The sequence below is a fragment of the Rhinoderma darwinii genome, chromosome 11, assembly GCF_050947455.1.
Source record: "Rhinoderma darwinii isolate aRhiDar2 chromosome 11, aRhiDar2.hap1, whole genome shotgun sequence".
Classification (NCBI taxonomy): domain Eukaryota; kingdom Metazoa; phylum Chordata; class Amphibia; order Anura; family Rhinodermatidae; genus Rhinoderma; species Rhinoderma darwinii.
The window spans coordinates 77,723,531-77,743,200 of NC_134697.1; the positions used below are offsets into that span (position 1 = coordinate 77,723,531).

The 19,670-nt window shown below is 40.8% G+C and overlaps 1 protein-coding gene across 1 annotated transcript in view; it reads left to right on the top strand.

Annotated features, from left to right (window-relative positions):
* Positions 1-19,670, top strand: part of LRMDA (leucine rich melanocyte differentiation associated) — an 834,718-nt gene that overhangs the window by 517,345 nt on the left and 297,703 nt on the right. The window contains exons 3-5 of the mRNA XM_075842829.1: positions 2,117-2,243; positions 3,914-4,053; positions 10,315-10,441. Coding sequence (XP_075698944.1) covers positions 2,117-2,243; positions 3,914-4,053; positions 10,315-10,441 — 394 coding nt within the window. The remainder of the gene's footprint in view (positions 1-2,116; positions 2,244-3,913; positions 4,054-10,314; positions 10,442-19,670) is intronic.

The window sequence follows — 19,670 nt, forward strand, 5'->3', positions numbered from 1 at the left end:
CTTGGAGATGCCAGACATTGACAAATACATCTCACTGGAGTTTTGGGCATTGTCCTTTTTCCAGCCTTACAACATATACCATATTATTCCTTTTTTATGTTCATCTTTCTTTCACGGTTTGACTAGTGTTCAGGTGCATCTTTTCTCTTGTTAAACAGATTTTGTTACCTTTCTACAGTCTGTTGATGCCAGGATTTTACTATAGGACAGAAATACATTTCTGCCTGATGTAGAGGCATGGTAGCTATCATACTTCCAATGAGAGGAAAAATGGCCCCAAAAGGGGTTTATATTTTGCATAAGCCTCATGCTCATGCAAAATATAAACCCCTTTTGGAGCCATTTTTCTCTATCACACTTCTATCTTAGGACAAAAGGGTCCAGTACTTGTTTACCTTTCTCATCACTTTGACACCACTCATGCTGGAGGGTTGGAGCTGACTTGACCTAAGGCCTCTCCTCGTTGAAGAATGTGTTCCTGTACACTGCTTTATTATATGATTTACAAATTACATGTGACCTATGAGAGAGATCCCAAAACTATGCTTACAATGCTTAACTGCAATTGCATATACTTGGCTTCGAACTGAAATTTTGGGAAAGTCTCCTCATTAATACTAAAAGATAAGACTGTTAGGCTTCGTTCACATCTGCGTCAGGGCTCCGTTTAGTCTGAGCTTTCCGTCAGAACGGAGCCCTGACTGACAAAAACGGGAACCATAGGTGATTTCAATGGTGACGGATCCAGTGCCATTGGTTTCTGTTTGTCTCCGTTGTGCAAGTGTTCCGTCGTTTTGACAGAATCCATAGCGTAGTCGACTATATTAGACAGCAAGTGAACAGACAGTTCTTGAAGTTGATGTGTTGTAAGGAAGAAAAATGGGTAATTGTAAGGATCTGAGTCAGAGCATCACCAAAATGTCAGGTCTTTTGGGGTGTTTTCCAGCACATTCGAAAGATGTTAGATTTGGGAATTTGGAGGCCAAGTCAACATCTTGTCATGTTCCTTAAACTATTCCTGAACAATTGTGCGGCAGGGCGCATTATCCCGCCAAAAGAGGCAACTGCCATTAAGGAATACTGTTGTTATAAAGGGATGAAAAAAAAAAAGACACACAGGGAATATCCGGCGGACAACCCATACCAGTGATATCGTCTTACAGCGACCGTGACAAAGGCCGAGGTTCGGCCGAAACGTCTTTACCAAGTCGCTTTCCACCTCAACTTTACCATCTTTTGTTGCAATAAAACTTAAATTTGTTTGCATCTGGATCTTTTGCGTACCTCTGTGAGTGCTGGGGTTGTATATTTTCGTTATAAAGGGATGTACTTGGACGGCAACAATGTTTAGGTAGGTGGTCCGATCCATGGAGGTCCAACCTCGCAATTTACAGGACTTAGAGGATCTGCTGCTAAAATCTTGGTGCTAGATACTATAGGACACCTTCAGAGGTCTTGTAGAGTACATGCCTCAATGGGTTAGAACTGTTTTCGTGGCATGAGGGAAACCTACAGAATATTAGGCAGGTGGTTTTAATGTTATTCATGAACTGTGTAGATGCCTAGCTTTTAAGGGGTTATCTAGGTTCTTTATTTATATTTTTATTTATGGCTGAAAATATCCTAAAATAAAAAACAACCAGTACTCACCTACCCTTTTCCATGACAATCCAGCGCTGGTGCTCTAGCGGCCCTCCTGGTCATTGTTTACATACGGGCAACATGTGACCACTGCATTATGCCAAGAATACAACACATGACCACCGATCCCTCTGATTGACTGCAGCGCTCACATGCTGCCCGGATATAAACAATCATTGGAAGAGCTGCCGGAGCAAAAGGAGTACTGGTTGGTTTTTTTTTTCAGGATACTTGCAGCCACTACTAAAGAAATGTAAGGTCCTCCATGGAAATTTGTCAAACTTGTCGATGGTTTACCAGTAGAAACATGATTTTTTTTCTATAGTACACCGTAAAAACGAACTGAAAAATAAATAAACACGTAATATAGAAAGATGCTAGATCTTACATTTGCTTTCTATAGGTGGACTTCATTGCTATAAGCAGTCCCAATGCTGTGTTACTGGATTTCATTGTATTTTTTTTCTCTCTGCAGGTCCCTGGAAGGACTGGAAGGTTTTGTGTGCCTGGAAGAGCTAATACTAGACAACAATCAATTGGGGAACCATATCACCTTTCCACTACTTCCATACCTGAACACCTTGACCCTAAACAAGAATGAGATATCCTTTCAAACTACCTACTACAGTACCATGTTCCCCAGGTTATTTAGTGCTTATATTTTATGAGTTGAGAATGAGCCACAGAAGGACCATAAGATCCTTACGAGAGCTGATCGTAGACCACACATTATTAGTATTGGAGCATAGCTATTGTTATAACCTATTTCTTTGCATAAGTCACTAGTCCGGAGTTATACAGTAAATAGCTAATCGAGAGGAAGGGGTGCAGCTGCAGCCTCTCTTCTTCTGTGTCTGTGAGGCTGCATGCCGCAGATCTGTTTGTCTCAGAGTGCTGATCTCAACATTGGCATCGCAGCAGGCAGAGCATGCCCACTCAGCAAACATGGACAGAGAAATGATATATGTTTAAAGGGAATGCAAAGCAGAGGGACTGAAAAAGACCAAAACACCCCATTTTGGCAGCACTACATTTAATATACCTCTACAGCTTTTAATGAGTGATTGTGACTTTTATATTTTGTTATATAGGTACACTTTAAAGCCTTTTATATAAGGGCCAAGTCCCCAACTTTAGCACTTCTGCTATGCTCTCAACACTTGCAGTTAAAATCATAGCCTCTGAGTCAGCCAAGTGTTCCCTTCAGTTCTGCAATTCTCATACTACCAACAGTGTAACAGATATTGTCGGAGATGTTGCTGTGTACTTCAAAGAAATATCTACTACAACTTTTAAAGTAATACGCTACAGAAAAGTGCTGAATGAGTTGACATTAGATTCTGGGCAGATAAACCTAGTCAAAGACATCACCGGACACAAAGTAGATAAAAACAAATTTGCTACTTTGAACAGTTATGAACTTGTATTCTTATTACAAAAAATGAAGTTAAAATTCACTCCATAAAAATGTAAATATAAAGATAAACAAAATGCCACTTTAGCCGTTTAAGTCTATGCATGTGCCCTCTGGTGGTAAAATAACAGTATGCAGTATTCCCTGGAATCCAATAAACAGCCCATACCCACGTTATGAAATAGAAATGACTCATATAGATTATAGTAGAATATGGTATAACTTTAACATTATGTAGAATATCCGAGAAGCCGTTTCCTTTCATAACTAATCATTTGCTGCTCGTGACTTCACAGATGCTTCTGTATTTCATTCTTACATGTATAACATTTTTCTCATTAATGTCTAGTCCTGGAAAACCCCTTTACACTCTCCTGACATGTATGTTTTAATAAACACTTGTATCCCCATAAAATAACATTTCTGGAGTTTTTTTTGTTCTTATTATTGAACACTGTGTTGTGCTGTTCCTATGTTATTCCTCTTGGTAATGTATAAATACGTTGACAATTGAGTGTTACCATTTCCATTGTCAAAGAGGAATGTCCCTATAAACTCTGAAACTGTCCAATCAGTGCTGTCAGAGCGTGTAAAGACAAGCCTTACTGAGAAGGGGAATAGTAATGCCCAGTTGTCAATTTACAGGAGGAATAACAGAGGAATAACACAATTCAACATGGTAAGAATTTTTATTTTATAGGGAATACAAGTTTTTGCAGAAAGAAATTTCAGGAGAACTCATGTCCTCTTAGATATCTACTGCACTCATCTCCAGATTTGTACAGCTCACTGTAGCAAAAATTGTGTGAGATAGCATACAACCACATCATCCTATTATCTTAACATTTATTGAAGCACCTGACTGAGCTGGATCATCTCTTGGACACATTAGTCATATCTGCTCCAGCCCTGGAATATATCAGCTTGCTTGGTAACCAGGCCTGTCCCAATGAGCTAGTAAGCACAGAGAAAGACGAAGACGACTACCAAAGATACAGGTCAGCTTCCTCAATGTCTGTCTTTATCATGCCCTAATGGATATATAGTAAGAAGTGCTTACATTTTATGTAACTTATAAAGTCCACATTACAGGTAAGATCAGCATCTTAAACACAACATAAAACAAATTGACCATGTTGGATTTTATTGTCTTGTCCTTGCCTATGAGATAAGTTGTGCTAGAAGTGTCTGGCAACTGCTCACACCCATTCTGTTACCTGCCTCTTAAGGGTATGTGCACACGGCTTATTTTCGTTTACGGCCGAAAATCGGAAGCAGAACGCCTCCAAACATCTGCGTTCTGTTCTGACGGGCCGCTTTTTTACGCAGCCGTTTTGAAAAACGGCTGCGAAAAAGAAGTACATGTTGCTTCTTGAGATGTTTTTAGAGCTGTTATTCATAGACTCTATAGAAAAACAGCTCCAAAAACGGCCATTAAAAACGCAGCGAAAAACCCGACTTTGAATAAAAAACATCTGAAAATCAGCAGCTGTTTTTCTTTGAAAACAGCTCCGTATTTTGAGACGTTTTTTATTTTGTGTGTGCACATACCCTTAGGGATTTATATTCAAATTCACCCAAACGTGTATGTTATTGGAAGGTATAAGTTTTATTTTTGCCAGCAATAGCAACTTTGGGCCCATATTTACCTGATGTGCACGGCCTTTTTTATAAAAACTATGATCTGGTGGTTGAATCCCAAATTTTATAGTAAAAGGCAAAAAAAGGAACAGGGGGTGCGTCATCGAACAAGCATCTGTTCGTCAGTAAGAAATGTAAGCACCGTTCACAAAAAAAGTGAGACTTTTTAGGTTATGTAAACCAGACACAACACTGTAGGATTATGGTATCAATAGGTGCTGTTTTTACTGTCCATGGTAATAGGCATACAGGTAGAGGAAAGAAAAGAAAAAACAAGGAGCACTTCTAGCGTAATACTGTTGGTAAATTGGATATGCCCCCTCTATGACATACTCAGATGGGAAAATGTGTCAGAATTATATATTATATATAGATATATTCACAATGGCTGTTCCATGGGTGGCAATCAAATATTCATGTGGCACCATGTCTGGCTACATTACAGTGCCAGCATTTGCTTGTGTTTTAAGATCATTAAAAAGTTGTTCCTGGCCCTACAATTCCTACAGAATTATTTTTGTATGTTTAGAGGTACATTATGTTTCATATCATGTAGTTCATCAATTTTTGGAACGCATAGTGGCAGATGCTTTCTAAGTCCAATAAGTGAAATTAAGTAGCTAAAAAAGTAAATACCAATGCTATTTCTTTTCTGTAGAGTGCGGAAACTAATCTCAAAACAGCAAATAATATCGCCAGCTACGGTAAAAACTGGGCTTGATGATTGAGAGAGATTGTACAAAGGTTGTCTCGACGCGGTTATATGTCAGTAGCATGCAATTGATTCCCTTTTAATGCTACTTGCAGTCGGACACTGGGAAGCCAGCCTGAACTATACTAAAAAAGACTCATATTAAAAAGTTATTTTGTCTCATAAAGTGATGGCATATCGCGAAGTATCCGGAGAATGAAAGGGCTGCAGTGATGCTTTAGCAATGTCTTCTCTGCCCACCGGCTGTGCAGGGAAATACAGCACGACCCCATTCACTTGAATGATCTTAGCGATAGGCCATCACTTTATGATATGGGATCAACCCTTTAAAAATGGCAATCTACACAGTATCCAGTTCGTTTTTATTACGGCGGCAGTAACTATCAATTAAAATACAGCGCTTTGCGCAAATAACATAAGAAAATATATTGTTTCTTCTGGGTTTAATTCTCAGGATTCGTTTCTAGAAGCATCATTACAGCCTGAAGGCTCTGACACAAGTCATCATGCGAAGGTGTCACCAAGCGTTCTTGTGTTCATTACTGTTCCTGATGCTGCTTTTTGGTGGTAGAGGGTTATGTGATATGACATGACTAACTGCATAAAGACTATGTAGGAAGCAGCACCAGAAGTAGTATACAATGTTTAATTCGTTTGTCTCTCCAATTCCAAAACATGTTGCCTGTGGAGGCTAGGTAATAGGAGAAGAATCTGTTGTGCAAGGGCCTGTTCACACAAAGTTTTCTGGAGCTGGTTTTGATACAGAAACCGCGTTGGAATCAGCGCTGAAGTCGCCTCCCATTGATTTCAATGGGAGATGAAGGCTTTTTTTCCCGCTCGCATTTATAGCCAGTCGCGGGGAAAAAAATACCTAATAATACCAGCCTGCGGCTGCCCCAGTGCTTGACTGTTACTACAGATGGTCGGGTACTGGATTGTACCTGTCTCTTACCGGTACCCCTGGTAGCGATGGGTACCAGTGTAATAATGGAGGTTAGTGTTAGCGTTTTCACCGGCTAACATTAAGCCCCGCCTTAGTAACGTCAGCCAGCCAGCGGCCATTACTAAGGCAGTAGTAATAAAGTTTAAAAAAATACAAGGACATAGAAAAAATATTTTATTGACATAAAAAAAAACACACATCCCTCATTAACCATTTTATTGAGAATAAAAAAAGCCGCCATCGAAGTAGTCTTAAAATCCGACGTAGTCCAACAATCAAACTTGTAAAGAAAAATAAACACAAAAAAAACATTAGTAACACATGCGGTAGGCTCAGATACAGGGTCCATGTGTGACACGGTCTGTTAGACCCTGTATCTAAGCTTACCACGTTAGGCTTAGATACAGGGCCCCAGCAAACAGTAATGTTTTACTTATCATCCTCTTCGGCTCTGGGTGCAGGAAAGGTCCTGACACCATCCAGCGCCGCAGCGTTGTATGCGGTGCAGAGCGTCGTGACGTCAAGATGCGAAAAGATGTCAGGACCTAAGCTGCGCTCGGGAACAGGGAAGGGAAGTATATTGTTACTATAGTAACAGGGGCCCGTGTAGTTTATTACATAGGCCCCAGTTACTATAGTAATTTTTAATAGACATGGAGCCTCCTCGCTTCGGGGGAATGTCGCAATTGCGACCACTGCGACCCCTATAGCTATGCCACTGGTCTGTATTATATAGCCGACACCTGCTGAGTATGGGGCGCGCTCAGGCCGTTCCATACTTCCCCTTGATGCCTGCTACATACATGTATATGGTATGTCGTTAGAGGGTTATCAATATTAGATTGGTGGGGGTCCAACTCCTGGCACACCCGCTGATCAGCTGCTTTGAACTGGCTGAATTATTCGCCTTGGCCTCTTCAGTGTTTACCAGGCACAACGCCGTACACATCGGTAGCAGCTGTGCCTGGGATTGCAGCTCAGTTCCGTTCACTTGAATGCAATCCCAGGTACAGTCGCCCCGTGTGTGTACAGTGTTGTGCTTGTTAAATGGGAAAAGTCCATGGCGACAAACGCTGTTGCCACATCAATCATGGAACCCCACTGATCTGATATTGATGGCCTATCCTAAGGATGGGCCATCAATATAAAATGCCCAGAGGACCCCTTTAATGTAATGTGTGTGTGAAGTTTGAAGTTATATAACATGGCAGAGGGCAGGGCCAGGCAATCTTCAGTATGGGTGTTAGGGGGCGTTCACACTGAGTTTTTTTTACAAGTTTTTTTACGCAGAAACCGCGCCCAAAAACTGCTGACCATTGATTTCAATGGGAGGCAGAGGCATTTTTTTTCCTGCGAGCGGTAAAAAGAAGCGACATGCCCTATCTTCGGGCGTTTACATATCTGACCTGCCATAAAACCAATTAGTGATACCACTACGCATGAGGGGGCTCGTGCCGCCAGGCCCGGCACATAATGTAATGTACCTGGCTGAGCGACTTGGGCCCCCTAATGCCGCGGGCCCCGTAGCAGCCGCTACGGCTGCTACAGTGGTAGTTTCGCCACTGATGGAGGGGCTACTTCAGTATTCAGTATATCTTTCATAAGAAAACTAATGATATTTATTATGAAAAACTTCAACATGAATTTGGGTCATTTTCACAACTTGTAAATGACTGCACCATCGTGGCATCTTATGAGCCTATAAACTGATTACCTTTGCCTGAAGCTCTTTTATTTAGAAGTTTCTTAAGCAGTTAATTTGGCTACAATACAATGCACCATCTGCTTGCGTACATGAAAAGTATGCAGAAAGTAACAAAAAAAAAATGGAGAACAGGAATCTTAATGATCTGCATAAGATCAGGAATTAAATGCCATGCAACCAGGAAAGTACCAAGAAAAATCCAGATGATGTATTAGACTATGAGGTGTTATTTGTGGTACTGGTCTCTTCATGTTGAGCAGAGGGACCTTTTAGGCCTCCTCAGGGTCCAGGGCCTGGGCGCGACCTCAATCTCCGCACCCCCTATAGTTACACTTGTCTGTGACCTTTGTGAACCCCAGCACATATCTAGAGACACATGTCCTCTGCTTATCGTACGTTCTTTCTATCTCTAGTGTAGCGACAAATTTTTTGTTTTATGAGTACAGAAAATGTTTCATCAGTCACTTCAGTTATTTGAAGGATAGGAGTATCTTCCTCGGCCTCAACAATTCCCCTTCGCTTACTTGTAAAGAGAGTGGAGGAGATAGATCAAAACTGATGCAAAGGAAAAGTGGAGAAGTTGCCAGAGGCAACCAATCAGGTTGCTGCTTTCATTTTCCAAAAGGCCTCTGAAAAATAAGGGGTGGGATCTGATTGGTTGCCCATGGGCAACTTTTCCTTTGCACCAATTTTGATATATCTCCTCCAATGAGTAGATTCCATAACTTAAGTTCAGGTTTTGTCATGTGCCGTTGAGTGCATTTTTGTGCACTTTTACTTTTCGTGTCGACGTCTGAACTGCAAACATTTAGCTCAAAGTAAACACGTTGGCTTTTATATCTCCATCTGAACTTAAGTATCTGTACAGGTTAAACAGTGAAGTGTCTAATGAGCAGGACGACAGCACCTCTTAGCCGGGCAGACGCAGGATATCACTTCCCCACTCTTCATACTTCACCTTTGGCAACTACAGAATTCCCCAGACAGAGAATCTTGAGTAGACAGAAGCTTTCATCTCCCTTTGTTCTGTGTCTTCCAAATCAAAGAGAGTGGCTGAATCCTCCTTTCGTCCTGCGCCATGATCCATGCACAGCCGGTGATGACATACTTGTCTGTGTTTCTGCTGGCGCCTTGGCCACTGTGGACTTATTTATATGACCTCCATAATCTGTTCACCTGAGTGTGCAGAGTATTGTCTACATATACGTTCTATACAGCTGTCTCTGTGGAAGCTTATACAGGGGTTGTCACACAGACCTAACTGGTTATGCGCAGACACATCCCATACCCATGTAACTCTACATAACAAGGCAGCTTTGCCAGTCAGGTTTCATGAAAAGGCTGATGACCGTCCTTAAAGGAGCTGTAATGGCTTTCACCTTGGAATCAAATTTAAGGTGGAGATGCTAGTTAAAAGAGTTGCCTCATGAAAACAACCCTTGTCCATATGCCATATGGTTCCATATTAACCTCATAAAGGGGGTTCCCTTCCCGCTCTGTAGGAGCTGACCCCACTTTGGCAGAATCAAGCCACCCATGTATGACATGGATGGCCATTTATCGGCAGGGAAAATGTCTGGCTGTCCCTACATGCCCTCTTGTTATATTTCTCTCTCACTGTGGATAAAATACATTTCTGTTGGTATAAATGACAGGAACTGGAAAGTTCTGTTGCAAAGTTTTTCAAATGAACATGATTCTATTCAAAGGGTAACTAAACGTTCAAACAATCTTCTGACATGTCATAAGTTTTGATTGGAGGGGGTCCGAGCACGGAGACCCCGATCAATCGCTACAACGAAGCGGCAGAAGCGCTAGTGTGGGCGCTGAGCCACTTTGCTTCTGTACGGCTTTTTCCGGAAAGCCCATGTATTGGAGTACCGGCTAATAGACTTTCTATTGACACTGCTACATCGATTTCCAGAAAAAGCAGAACAGAAACTAAGTAGCTCAGCGCTCGCACGAGCCTTTCTGCCGCTTCGTCTTAAAGATTGGTGGGGGTCTCAGTGCTCGGACCCCCACCAATCAAAACTTCTGACATGTGACATGTCAGAAGTTTGTTGAACGTTTAGTTACCCTTTAAGGACTTTTTTTTATCAGTGGAACTATTTAGTTACATATGGATCAATAAATCTGTCAAATACCCAGGTGCAGGAATGGATTCAACTTGACAAGCATTTATTGTATAGAAAAATGGATGTGGCTTATAAAGCAAGCTATCACAAAGACAAATGTTCATCTATGTTTTATTTCTGCAGGTACTTTGTCCTGAACAAACTTCCCAATCTAAAGTTTTTGGATACCAGGAAAGTGACAAACAAAGAGCGTGAAGTCGCTAGTTCCAGAGGAGGTTTTATGAAAGTTGTGAAGCCAAAAGAAAACAAGGTGAGGCTTTTTTTTATGATTAAAAACATCCATTTTATTTACAGTTCATGAAATGTATACACTATAAATCACTGCTGAGAGAGTTCAGGCAGCTTTGTTATACACATTAGATGGCTGTTTTAGACCTAATTAGTATTAAGTAGAGCATAGGCTCTGGGCTGTTCCCCAAACTTGGGCCCCCCTTCGCCGTGTCTATAGTTAACACCACCTTTCTGTGTGACCATTGACAAATAGGTGTTATGATTTCCCTTGTCAAAGGGCTGTGTTCTTACATACTGACAGTCTCCAAACATTGCTAACAGCATCACACTGTGTAGGGACATATCCTCCAAAAAAGGAGAATAGTAACACCCATTTGTGTATTCATCCTGGACTACACAAAGATTTTTTGTGGAATACAAGGATTTCCTATAACAGACATGTCAGGAGAAGTGACTTCTCCTCTATAAATCCAGTGACTCACAGGTGACGTCTTCTCTGATTCTAGTCATTCCTTTTCTCTTTTCTTGCCTATCTGTTGCAAAACTCATGACGACTTTTCGCGGCCATGACCCATTTCTGCAGAATTTGCCATTCAGATGTCTTGGTCGCCTCACTTTTCCTACATTTTCGCATTGATAAACGAAGATTGTCATGGTGCCACACACTATACCCCTAAATATAATAGCACCATACACTGTGCCTCTGAATATAATGGTACATTACACTGTGCCCTGAATATAATGGTACATTACACTGTGCCCTGAATATATTAGTACCATACACTGTGCCCCTGAATACGATTGTGTCAAAAACTGTAAAGCGCCACATACAGCGCCACTTGTAGGTAGTGCCACTTACAATGCCCCCTGTAGATAGTGCTCTCCATAGAGTCCCCTGTAGATAGTGCCCCCATAGAGCCCCCTGTAAATAGTGCCATTCACAATGCCTCCTTTCGATAGTGCCTCATATAGAGCCCACTGTAGATAGTGCCCCCAACACTGCCCTTTAAAAAAAACGAAAAACATTACATGTTCACCTGTCCCTGTTCCCATGCCATGTTCCAGCGATGCAGGCCTGATCAGAGACCAGGCCTCATCCAGCTGAATGCTGCATCATTGGTAAAGCGCCAAATGGCGGGGCAGGGAACTGGTTCTGGGTCCCGCTTCTCTCGGATCTCCGAATTGGCTATAATTTTAACAACCGGTATAGGAGAAACGGGGTGAACCGACTGGTTCCAATGGGCCCTCTGGGAGCCTCGGGCCCTGGGCGGCTGTCCAATCCACCCCAAAGATGATCCACCATTGCCTTGGCCACACCAATTATAAGGTGAATTTTATATACTATTAATTCACATTTATAGCCCACTATCTATATAGAAATAGGCTATAAATGTGAATTAATAGTATATAAAATTCACCTTATAATTGGTAATAAAGCATAGTATACTACCTATATAGAAATATACTGTGCTTTAATTAATGGGAAACTTGGTAACAGTGCAAAATTATTGTAGAGCTATAGAGTGCCTACTTGGAAAAGCTACAGTAACACAATGTCTAAGCTAGCACTATTTTCAGTTTCCACATATATGCTCTTTCAAACAATGGATTATTATAATATATATCTCACTTAATTATTTATTTATTGCCAATTAAATACTTTGACTCCAACCCAAAAGATTCTAGAAACAATGGTAATTGGTTGCTGTAATTGATTAATGTTTGATAAATAACCCCCGTAGAAGGGATGGTGGTCTAGGGGTCCCTCATCTAGTCTGCTAATATCAAGCTTTGACTATTGTTCAGTGAACAGTATAAGGGGGAGTTCACACTTAGTTTTTTTACGAGTTTTTTGACGTGGAAACCGCACTGCAAAATGCGCCAAAGAATGGTCGAAAATGCCTCCCGGCTCGCGGGAAAAAGAAGGGACATACCCTATCTTCAGGTGTTTACGCCTCTGACCTCCCATTGATATCAATGGAAGGCAGAGAAAGCATAATTCGCTGTGTTTTTGCCCGCGACGCTCAACGGCCGTGGGCGAAAAACGCCATGAAAATCGGCGTGCAGGCTGAGGAAAATCTGCATCAAATGGAATTTTGAGGCAGATTTTCCTCCTGCAAAAAACTCTGTGTGAACCCAGCCTAAGGCTATGTTCACACGGGGTCTTTTGCCGAGTTTTTTGACGCGGAAACCGCGTCGCAAAACTCGGCAGAAACGGCCCGAGAACGACTCCCATTGATTTCAATGGGAGGCGTCGGCGTCTTTTTCCCGCGAGCAGTAAAACTGCCTCGCGGGAAAAAGAAGCGACATGCCCTATCTTCGGGCGCTTCCGCCTCCGACCTCCCATTGACTTCAATGGGAGGCAGGAGAAAGCGTGTTTTATGCCCGCGGCGCTCAATGGCCGCGGGCGAAAAACGGCGCGATAATTGCTATTCACACGGAGTATTTTGGGGGAGGAATATCTGCCTCAAAATTCCGTTTGGAGCTTTGAGGCAGATATTCCTCCCCCAAAATACTCCGTGTGAACATAGCCTAACACTTTACATCTGAGATGTCTCTCTGGGTTTTCTTGGAAATTTCCATTATTCTTCCTCCCTCTAGATGCCCTATAATGGGTCCGCCTGACTTCACCCGACCTAACCTCAGCCCACTAAGGCCTTATTCACACATTGTGTATTTGGTCAGTATTTTGCATCAGTATTTGGAAGCCAAAATCAGGAGTAGATGGAAAGAAGAGAAGTATAAATATTTCCATTATATTTCCCCTGTGTGTGTTGCTGGTCCCGGTTTTTAGTTACAAATTCTGATGCAAAATTCGGACCAAATTTGCAATGTGTTAAGGAGGACTAATGTGACACTCTCTAGAAGTTCATGGTGCTGTAAGTTTTTTGGGCAAACTGATTTCCCCTAATTTCCCCCAACAATCTCTCTCCCCAGTTATAGACAATCTCTCTTCCTTTTCTTTGTAAATGGTTTTGACAGAGTCAATCATTTATTTTCCTCTTTGATGCCTTCTCTCATTTAATTGTCAAAGATGAGAAATCAATGCTCTCCTCTGAATTCTGTTCGCTAATTTTGACTCCCTCAAACCTTGATCTTGGCTGACATCTCTCCACAGTCTTAGCCTTTTCCTCCCCTTCCTTCCTATTCATCCCCATGAATATTTTCTACTTGATATTAGCATTCTTCTACCTAATTACTGTTCTGCATTACGGTATCTATTTATGCCAAATTATTTTCCATCTTTCCATGTTTTATTCCCACCTTAGACATTTATGGCATATCCACGGGATATGCCCCCAGCCCTGGGACCCGCTCTCGAAAGCGGTGGATGAAGTGGCGGCCGTGCATGTATGCGGCTCTCTCGCTTGATTCCTATGGGAGTTACAGAAACAGCCAAGCCTGCTTGGCTATTTCCGTAACTCCCATAGAAATTAATGTAGAAACAGTGGGTAGCAAACACCCAGCAACACTTTGCAAATGTGGCGTGTGAGTCCATTTCCTCTACATGTTTATGGCTTAATAAATTATTTGGGATAAATATAAGTAAATTAGTATTCATTCTTCTAATAAACAATCTAAAACTGAGTATAAAAAAATAAAAAATTCATAGCAATAAGTTTGGATGAAAGGGTATTACTAACAATCTATTACAGTCTGGTAGTTAAAGCATACATGCTGCCCTCAAATAAGCCACCACTAAGAAGGATTATGTATCTTTATTACAAATTTTTCATTTTAATTATTTAAATTGTTATTCACAGACTTCTGAGCGCAAGGTAAACTTCCTACCCCTGAATATATGATTCATATGAGCTGTGGGTGGTGAGGCGGGACTGCCCTCCGGACTCCATAGCATGACAAAATATTCCAGGAGTCAAAATTTGATTGAGTACTTACAAGTTTATTTTGCACTGTTTGTAATAAAAAAACACAGATCTCCCCAGTGGCGCCTTATCTGTCACATGCCGCCCCCGATAGGGCAACACGTGAACTCTGACGGGTGCGCTTAAGTTGTAGTACACTTAAAAATAGTGGGTATCCATCTCTAGTATCGATTGCTGACCACATGCCCCAGTGTCATACCATATAATGATCTATTGTTGTATAACTGACAACAGAACATTTTGAAATGTACAATTTCACCCCTTTGTAGGAGGTATACAACCTGTTTGTGAATAATATGAATGACTCCATATTTTTATGGAATGTCTTATTGCGAAGGGCGATCTGTTTTTCCATTTGAGCTCGGGACATACATACCATGTTGTGTACGAGGTTCTCTCATACCATCCGTACATTGATGTTCTTTGGCCATTACTGATTATTCTTATTGTCTATTGTTAACCCTACTATGATTCCCAGACTAACAGTGCAAGTCGTATTGTAAAAAAAACACAGTGTTACTTTATTTACTAATGGGTAATAAATGGATAAGTACATTAACAATTAACCGCATTTCTGACATTCATGGTAACATATAGTTATGTAATAAAGTTTATTTTTTTTTACAAAGTATGGGGCCAGAAATATTTGTGCTTACGCCAAACAAAAGCATTTTTTTTTAACATGCAACCATTATGTAAAACGATGTTTTCAAACAGGGTCAGCCACGGGAAGGGTATGGTATAATGAGATGTTTTGTTTTGCTTTCGCGTTGATTTCTGTTGGTACGTTTTCCAACAGCAGGCAGGGGGCCATCAATATGGTAGAAAATACACCACAATTAGTGCTTGCTCTCATGTTAATTTCTGTACGGATCCCTGTAATTGTCACTAATGGCAATTAGACAGCAAAAGGCTGCAAAGACGTTTGCATTGTTCCCCTGTGCACTGTTGAGACAAGGCGATGTTTTAACACTTTCTGCACTGCAGTCATTTGTAGTGGAGTGGATAGAGTTAATGGTCATTACAGCATTACCCATAAAGTACACAGCTGTCTTGAACTTTTCAACTGTTTTGTTGTAGAGGACAAACAATATTTTTTTTAGATCAGCTAGTTATACTGCCGTTAGGCTTCAGCAACAATAATTACTCCTTGATGTTTTTTGTGCGCCATCTTTGGCACTATTGTGTATATACAATAATGTTACAAATAATATAATTTCAGCACAGTCTCCCCAAAAATTGGCAATTAAAAATCAAAAATGCCTGGGTGGAGGTGGTTCAAGTTCTGGAACCTCTACCAATCACGAGAATGGGCCAGTGGAAACTCTTTGTGAGAATATTCAGGAGTTTCTTTAACTCCCATAAATTTCAGTACCAAGCATACTTAGCCAGTTTCCATTTAATGCTGGCAAGGCATGTTGTCAGGAATGTTTAGGGATCTCCACTGTTCACACTTTTATGATGTCTAATTTTTGTAATAACCTCTTAAAAGTTAAATTCCACTTGGAGTAGAATACAAACGGATACCAAGGAAATGTTTAGCTTGAGTTGTGCACCTTTCCAGTTCTGTAGGTCATTACTAGTGTTTTGTAAAGCACTTTGCAGCAGAGGTGTAAGATCCTGGGCCCCAATGAAAAAACTGTTACATTTCCCCCCACCTCCCGTATGCCATTTATAATACTGGTGTCTTCTTAGATGGCAGAAGGACCTTAGGGCCCCCTTAGGCACCAGGGCTCAGGTGTGACGGCTATCTTTGCACCCTCTAAATCTACACCCTTGTTTTGCCGCATACCCTGCAATGCTACTCATTGTGTATATAAACCGAGCATGGAAATAGGCGATTAACCAGTGTTTCTCTCTTTCGTGTTGACAAGAGGAACTCTTCTCCTGCTGACAGTATCCACTAGGATACCAGCAATTGTTTGTTGTGACAATGACAATGTCTTTACTTATGCTTCACCTGTTGGCTAAAAGTGTAGCGTTAATTTAATTCAATGCATAACACTACCAAGTAGAAAGGAAGAATAGCAATTTACACAGTATAAAAGTACAACATAGATTTAAAAGACTAAAAATATATAACTATTATTATACATATTCCGAAATGACCATATTCTTCCATCTCATTTTTCTGCTTACTTCCTATCTTAAACCTGTTTTGCATTTACTAAAAATCGAGGCCTTTTGTTCAGTTTGAGACATGGAAGAATAAATGCCAAGTTCTCATTTGTGTGAATACGCCAACTGAAGGTTGATATCGTTACTACTTTTTCTGCAAATAGGCCAGAAAATCCATTTACTGTTAGGGCCTATTCACATCATCGTCTGTGTTCCATTCAGGGGTTCCGTCGGTGTTATCAATATCAATGGTGATGGAAACCTAGCTAATGGTTTCCGTCTGTCACCGTTGTGACAGGGTTCCGTTGTTCTTGACGGAACTAATGGCGCAGTCAACAGGCCCTTATTGACTTCTTTTAAAATTTTATTTTTGACAAATAACAAACAGTAGTGTTTGGAGAATGAGAACAGATATTACAAATACAAAACACTGTAAAAGTCGTATACAAGAACAGTAAAGTAGCAATTATATCGGCATAGAGGTTTACATTTTCAAGAAAATGAGTACATAAAATTTAGGACAAGTCAGGTGAGTTGCCCTCAGAATCTAAGCAAAAATATAAGCAATAAAACAATAGCTAAAAAAGGAACACATGGTAAATGAGTGCATGTGTGTGTGTGTGTGTGTGTGTGTGTGTGGGGGGGGGGGGGTGTTGAGTCCAAATGGTGAGAAAAGAAGAGTGAGAATATCAGGGTTACCTCACACATTGGCAAAGGTGTGACTTGTAGACGAAAGGGATTGTCTTGGAGTGGAGTTATTAATTGACCTTAATTGAGCTTGATGGAAGTTAGACCATGGAAGCCAAATTTCCCTAAATGTTTTATGTTTCCTAACTTCCCAATGCGCCAGTTCTTCCAATCTTTAAATGGCGTCTACTTTCTCTGTCCACTGGTAAACCCGAAAATGGTTGAAAGTTTTCTAAGAAGCAGAGAGCAGAAGTCCGGCATCAGAGAGAAGTGGTCTTAGAAGTTTCAAGGTAATGGTACTAATGCCAGATGGACATAAGTAAAGGAGAAAAATCTCCAGCCATATTGGAAGATCAAGCTTGCATATGGTATTGACCAGTAAAGGCTTTATCTTGCCAGAACTGGGCAACAGTGGGACACTCCCACCACATGTGGATGTAGGACTCTATTCCCGTGCGGCATTTTCAACATGACTCTGGGTAAGAGTTATCAATAAGTCGGAATTTTGTTGGAGTAATGTACCATTTAGATAACATGAAACCATTCTCTTATAGGTGAATACATCTGTATGTAAGTTTAGGGGCTAGCAATATACGTTTGAGTGGGCGAAAAGAAGATGCAATGATCCTTCTCCCAGGCAATAATATAATTAGGTTTGTCTTAAAAGTTGTTTATGCCTGGTTACAATAAAGGCTTATAGAGGAGGGAAATCGGATTCTTGGGAGGTTTAAGTCTTAGAATCAGGGTTTTAGCTCATGTCAGATCTCTACCTTAGTCAATATGTTTGATAATTTTCAAGATAAAAGTAGATATTTTACTGTAGTGGAGGAAAGTCCAGGATTTCTCTTGTTAGGGTAATAGTAACTCGTTTCTGTCAGGAAGCAGGCCGTCAGACAAAAGTGAGTCTAGTGAAGTAGTATTTTTCAGGAGTGAGGTAGACAGTGTGGCATTCCATTCATCACATACGAGGGCATCTCGTAATTGAAGCACGGGGGAAGGAAAGGAGAACAATTGGGAGAATAACAGACAGATGAGATGCTTAGAAAAGGAGGGCAGTGTGGAGTTATCCGGAGCCTCGTAGAATGAGTTGTCATAAGGGAAATAGAGATAAATTCTCTTCTATAGAAATCCACAACTTTGAGGGGGATTGATTAAGCCAATAAAAAAATTCTTGCAGCATGTACTGCCTTATAGTATGCTTGGGGATACGGGGTGCCAATACCTCCTTTAGAGTCAGGTCTGGATAGAGTCTAATAGGCTAACCAAGGTTTCTTGCCTCACCACGTTTACAAATTAAACTTTTAAGAGAGAGGAAGAAGGAGTTTGGTACATGTATTGGTAAAATCTGGAGGAGAATAAGGTATTTAGGAATGAGAATACATTTGATCAGATTTTTACGCCCTATCCGGGAAATAAAAGGTATTGACCAGAAGGAAATTATTTTTTAAATATTAAAGAGAAGAGTGGGATAGTTTTCCTTATATAGAAGGGATAAATAAGATGGGATTTTCACTCCGAGTTAGCGAATGTAGTTATGTGACCAATTAAAGGGGGAGGTCGAGGCCAGGCGGGCAGCTTCCACCGGTGGAAGGTAGAAGTTGAGGACCAGGGATTTATTCATATTAATTTTAAAATTGGATATGTAACCAAAGTCCTTAAAGAAGTTTAGGATGTAGGGAAGAGAGTGATGTGGGTTGGTGAGGAAAATGAATAGGTAGTCTGCAAAAGGATGCAGACTTATGTTCCATCCCAGCTCTATGAATTCCCTGAAATTCTGGAGAGTCTCTAAATTTTTGTAGTAGGGATTCCATACTAATTATAAAGAGTAGTGAGGATAGAGGAAAGCCTTGTCTGGTACCGTTAGAAATTATGAATTGAGAAGAGAAAGTGTTGTTGACTGATTATTTGGGCGAGGGGTTTTGATACATGGTGAATATGGTATCGATCAATTGCAGGGGAAAATTATATTTCAGAAGGGCTGCTCTCGTGAAGTCCCAACTAACCCTATTGAAGGCTTTCTCTGTGTCATTACTTAATAGGATAGTTGGGATGTTCCTAGATTTGGAGGAATACAATAAATTTAATTCTTTATAGTTGTTATCCCTGCCCACTCTGGTGGGAACAATGTCGGCTTGCTCTGGGTGTATGAGATCAGAGAGAACAGATTGCATTCGTAGGGTTACTTTTGCAAATAATTTTAGGTCAGAATTAGAAGAGAAATAGGTCTATAGTTTCCACAATTTGTTGGCTTTTTCCCTTCTTTATGTATAATAGAAACATGGGCCATTAGAGTTTGAGGGAGAAAGGGGGTGCCTCTCAGAGCTTCATTAAAGAGTTTGGTTAAATAAGGGCGGAGTAAAGACTGGAAAGTTAGATAATAAAATGGCGGGAATTCATCTGGACCAGGAAGTTTATTTGTCGGGACTGTTTTTAGTACCCTAAGGATTCTCTCAGCTGAAATGGGGGAGCAGCGACTATCTGCTTTCTGTTGAGAGATGGACAGAAATGTAATTGAGTTTAAAAACTGCTTAGCGAGTTCAGATTTTCCGTACTTAA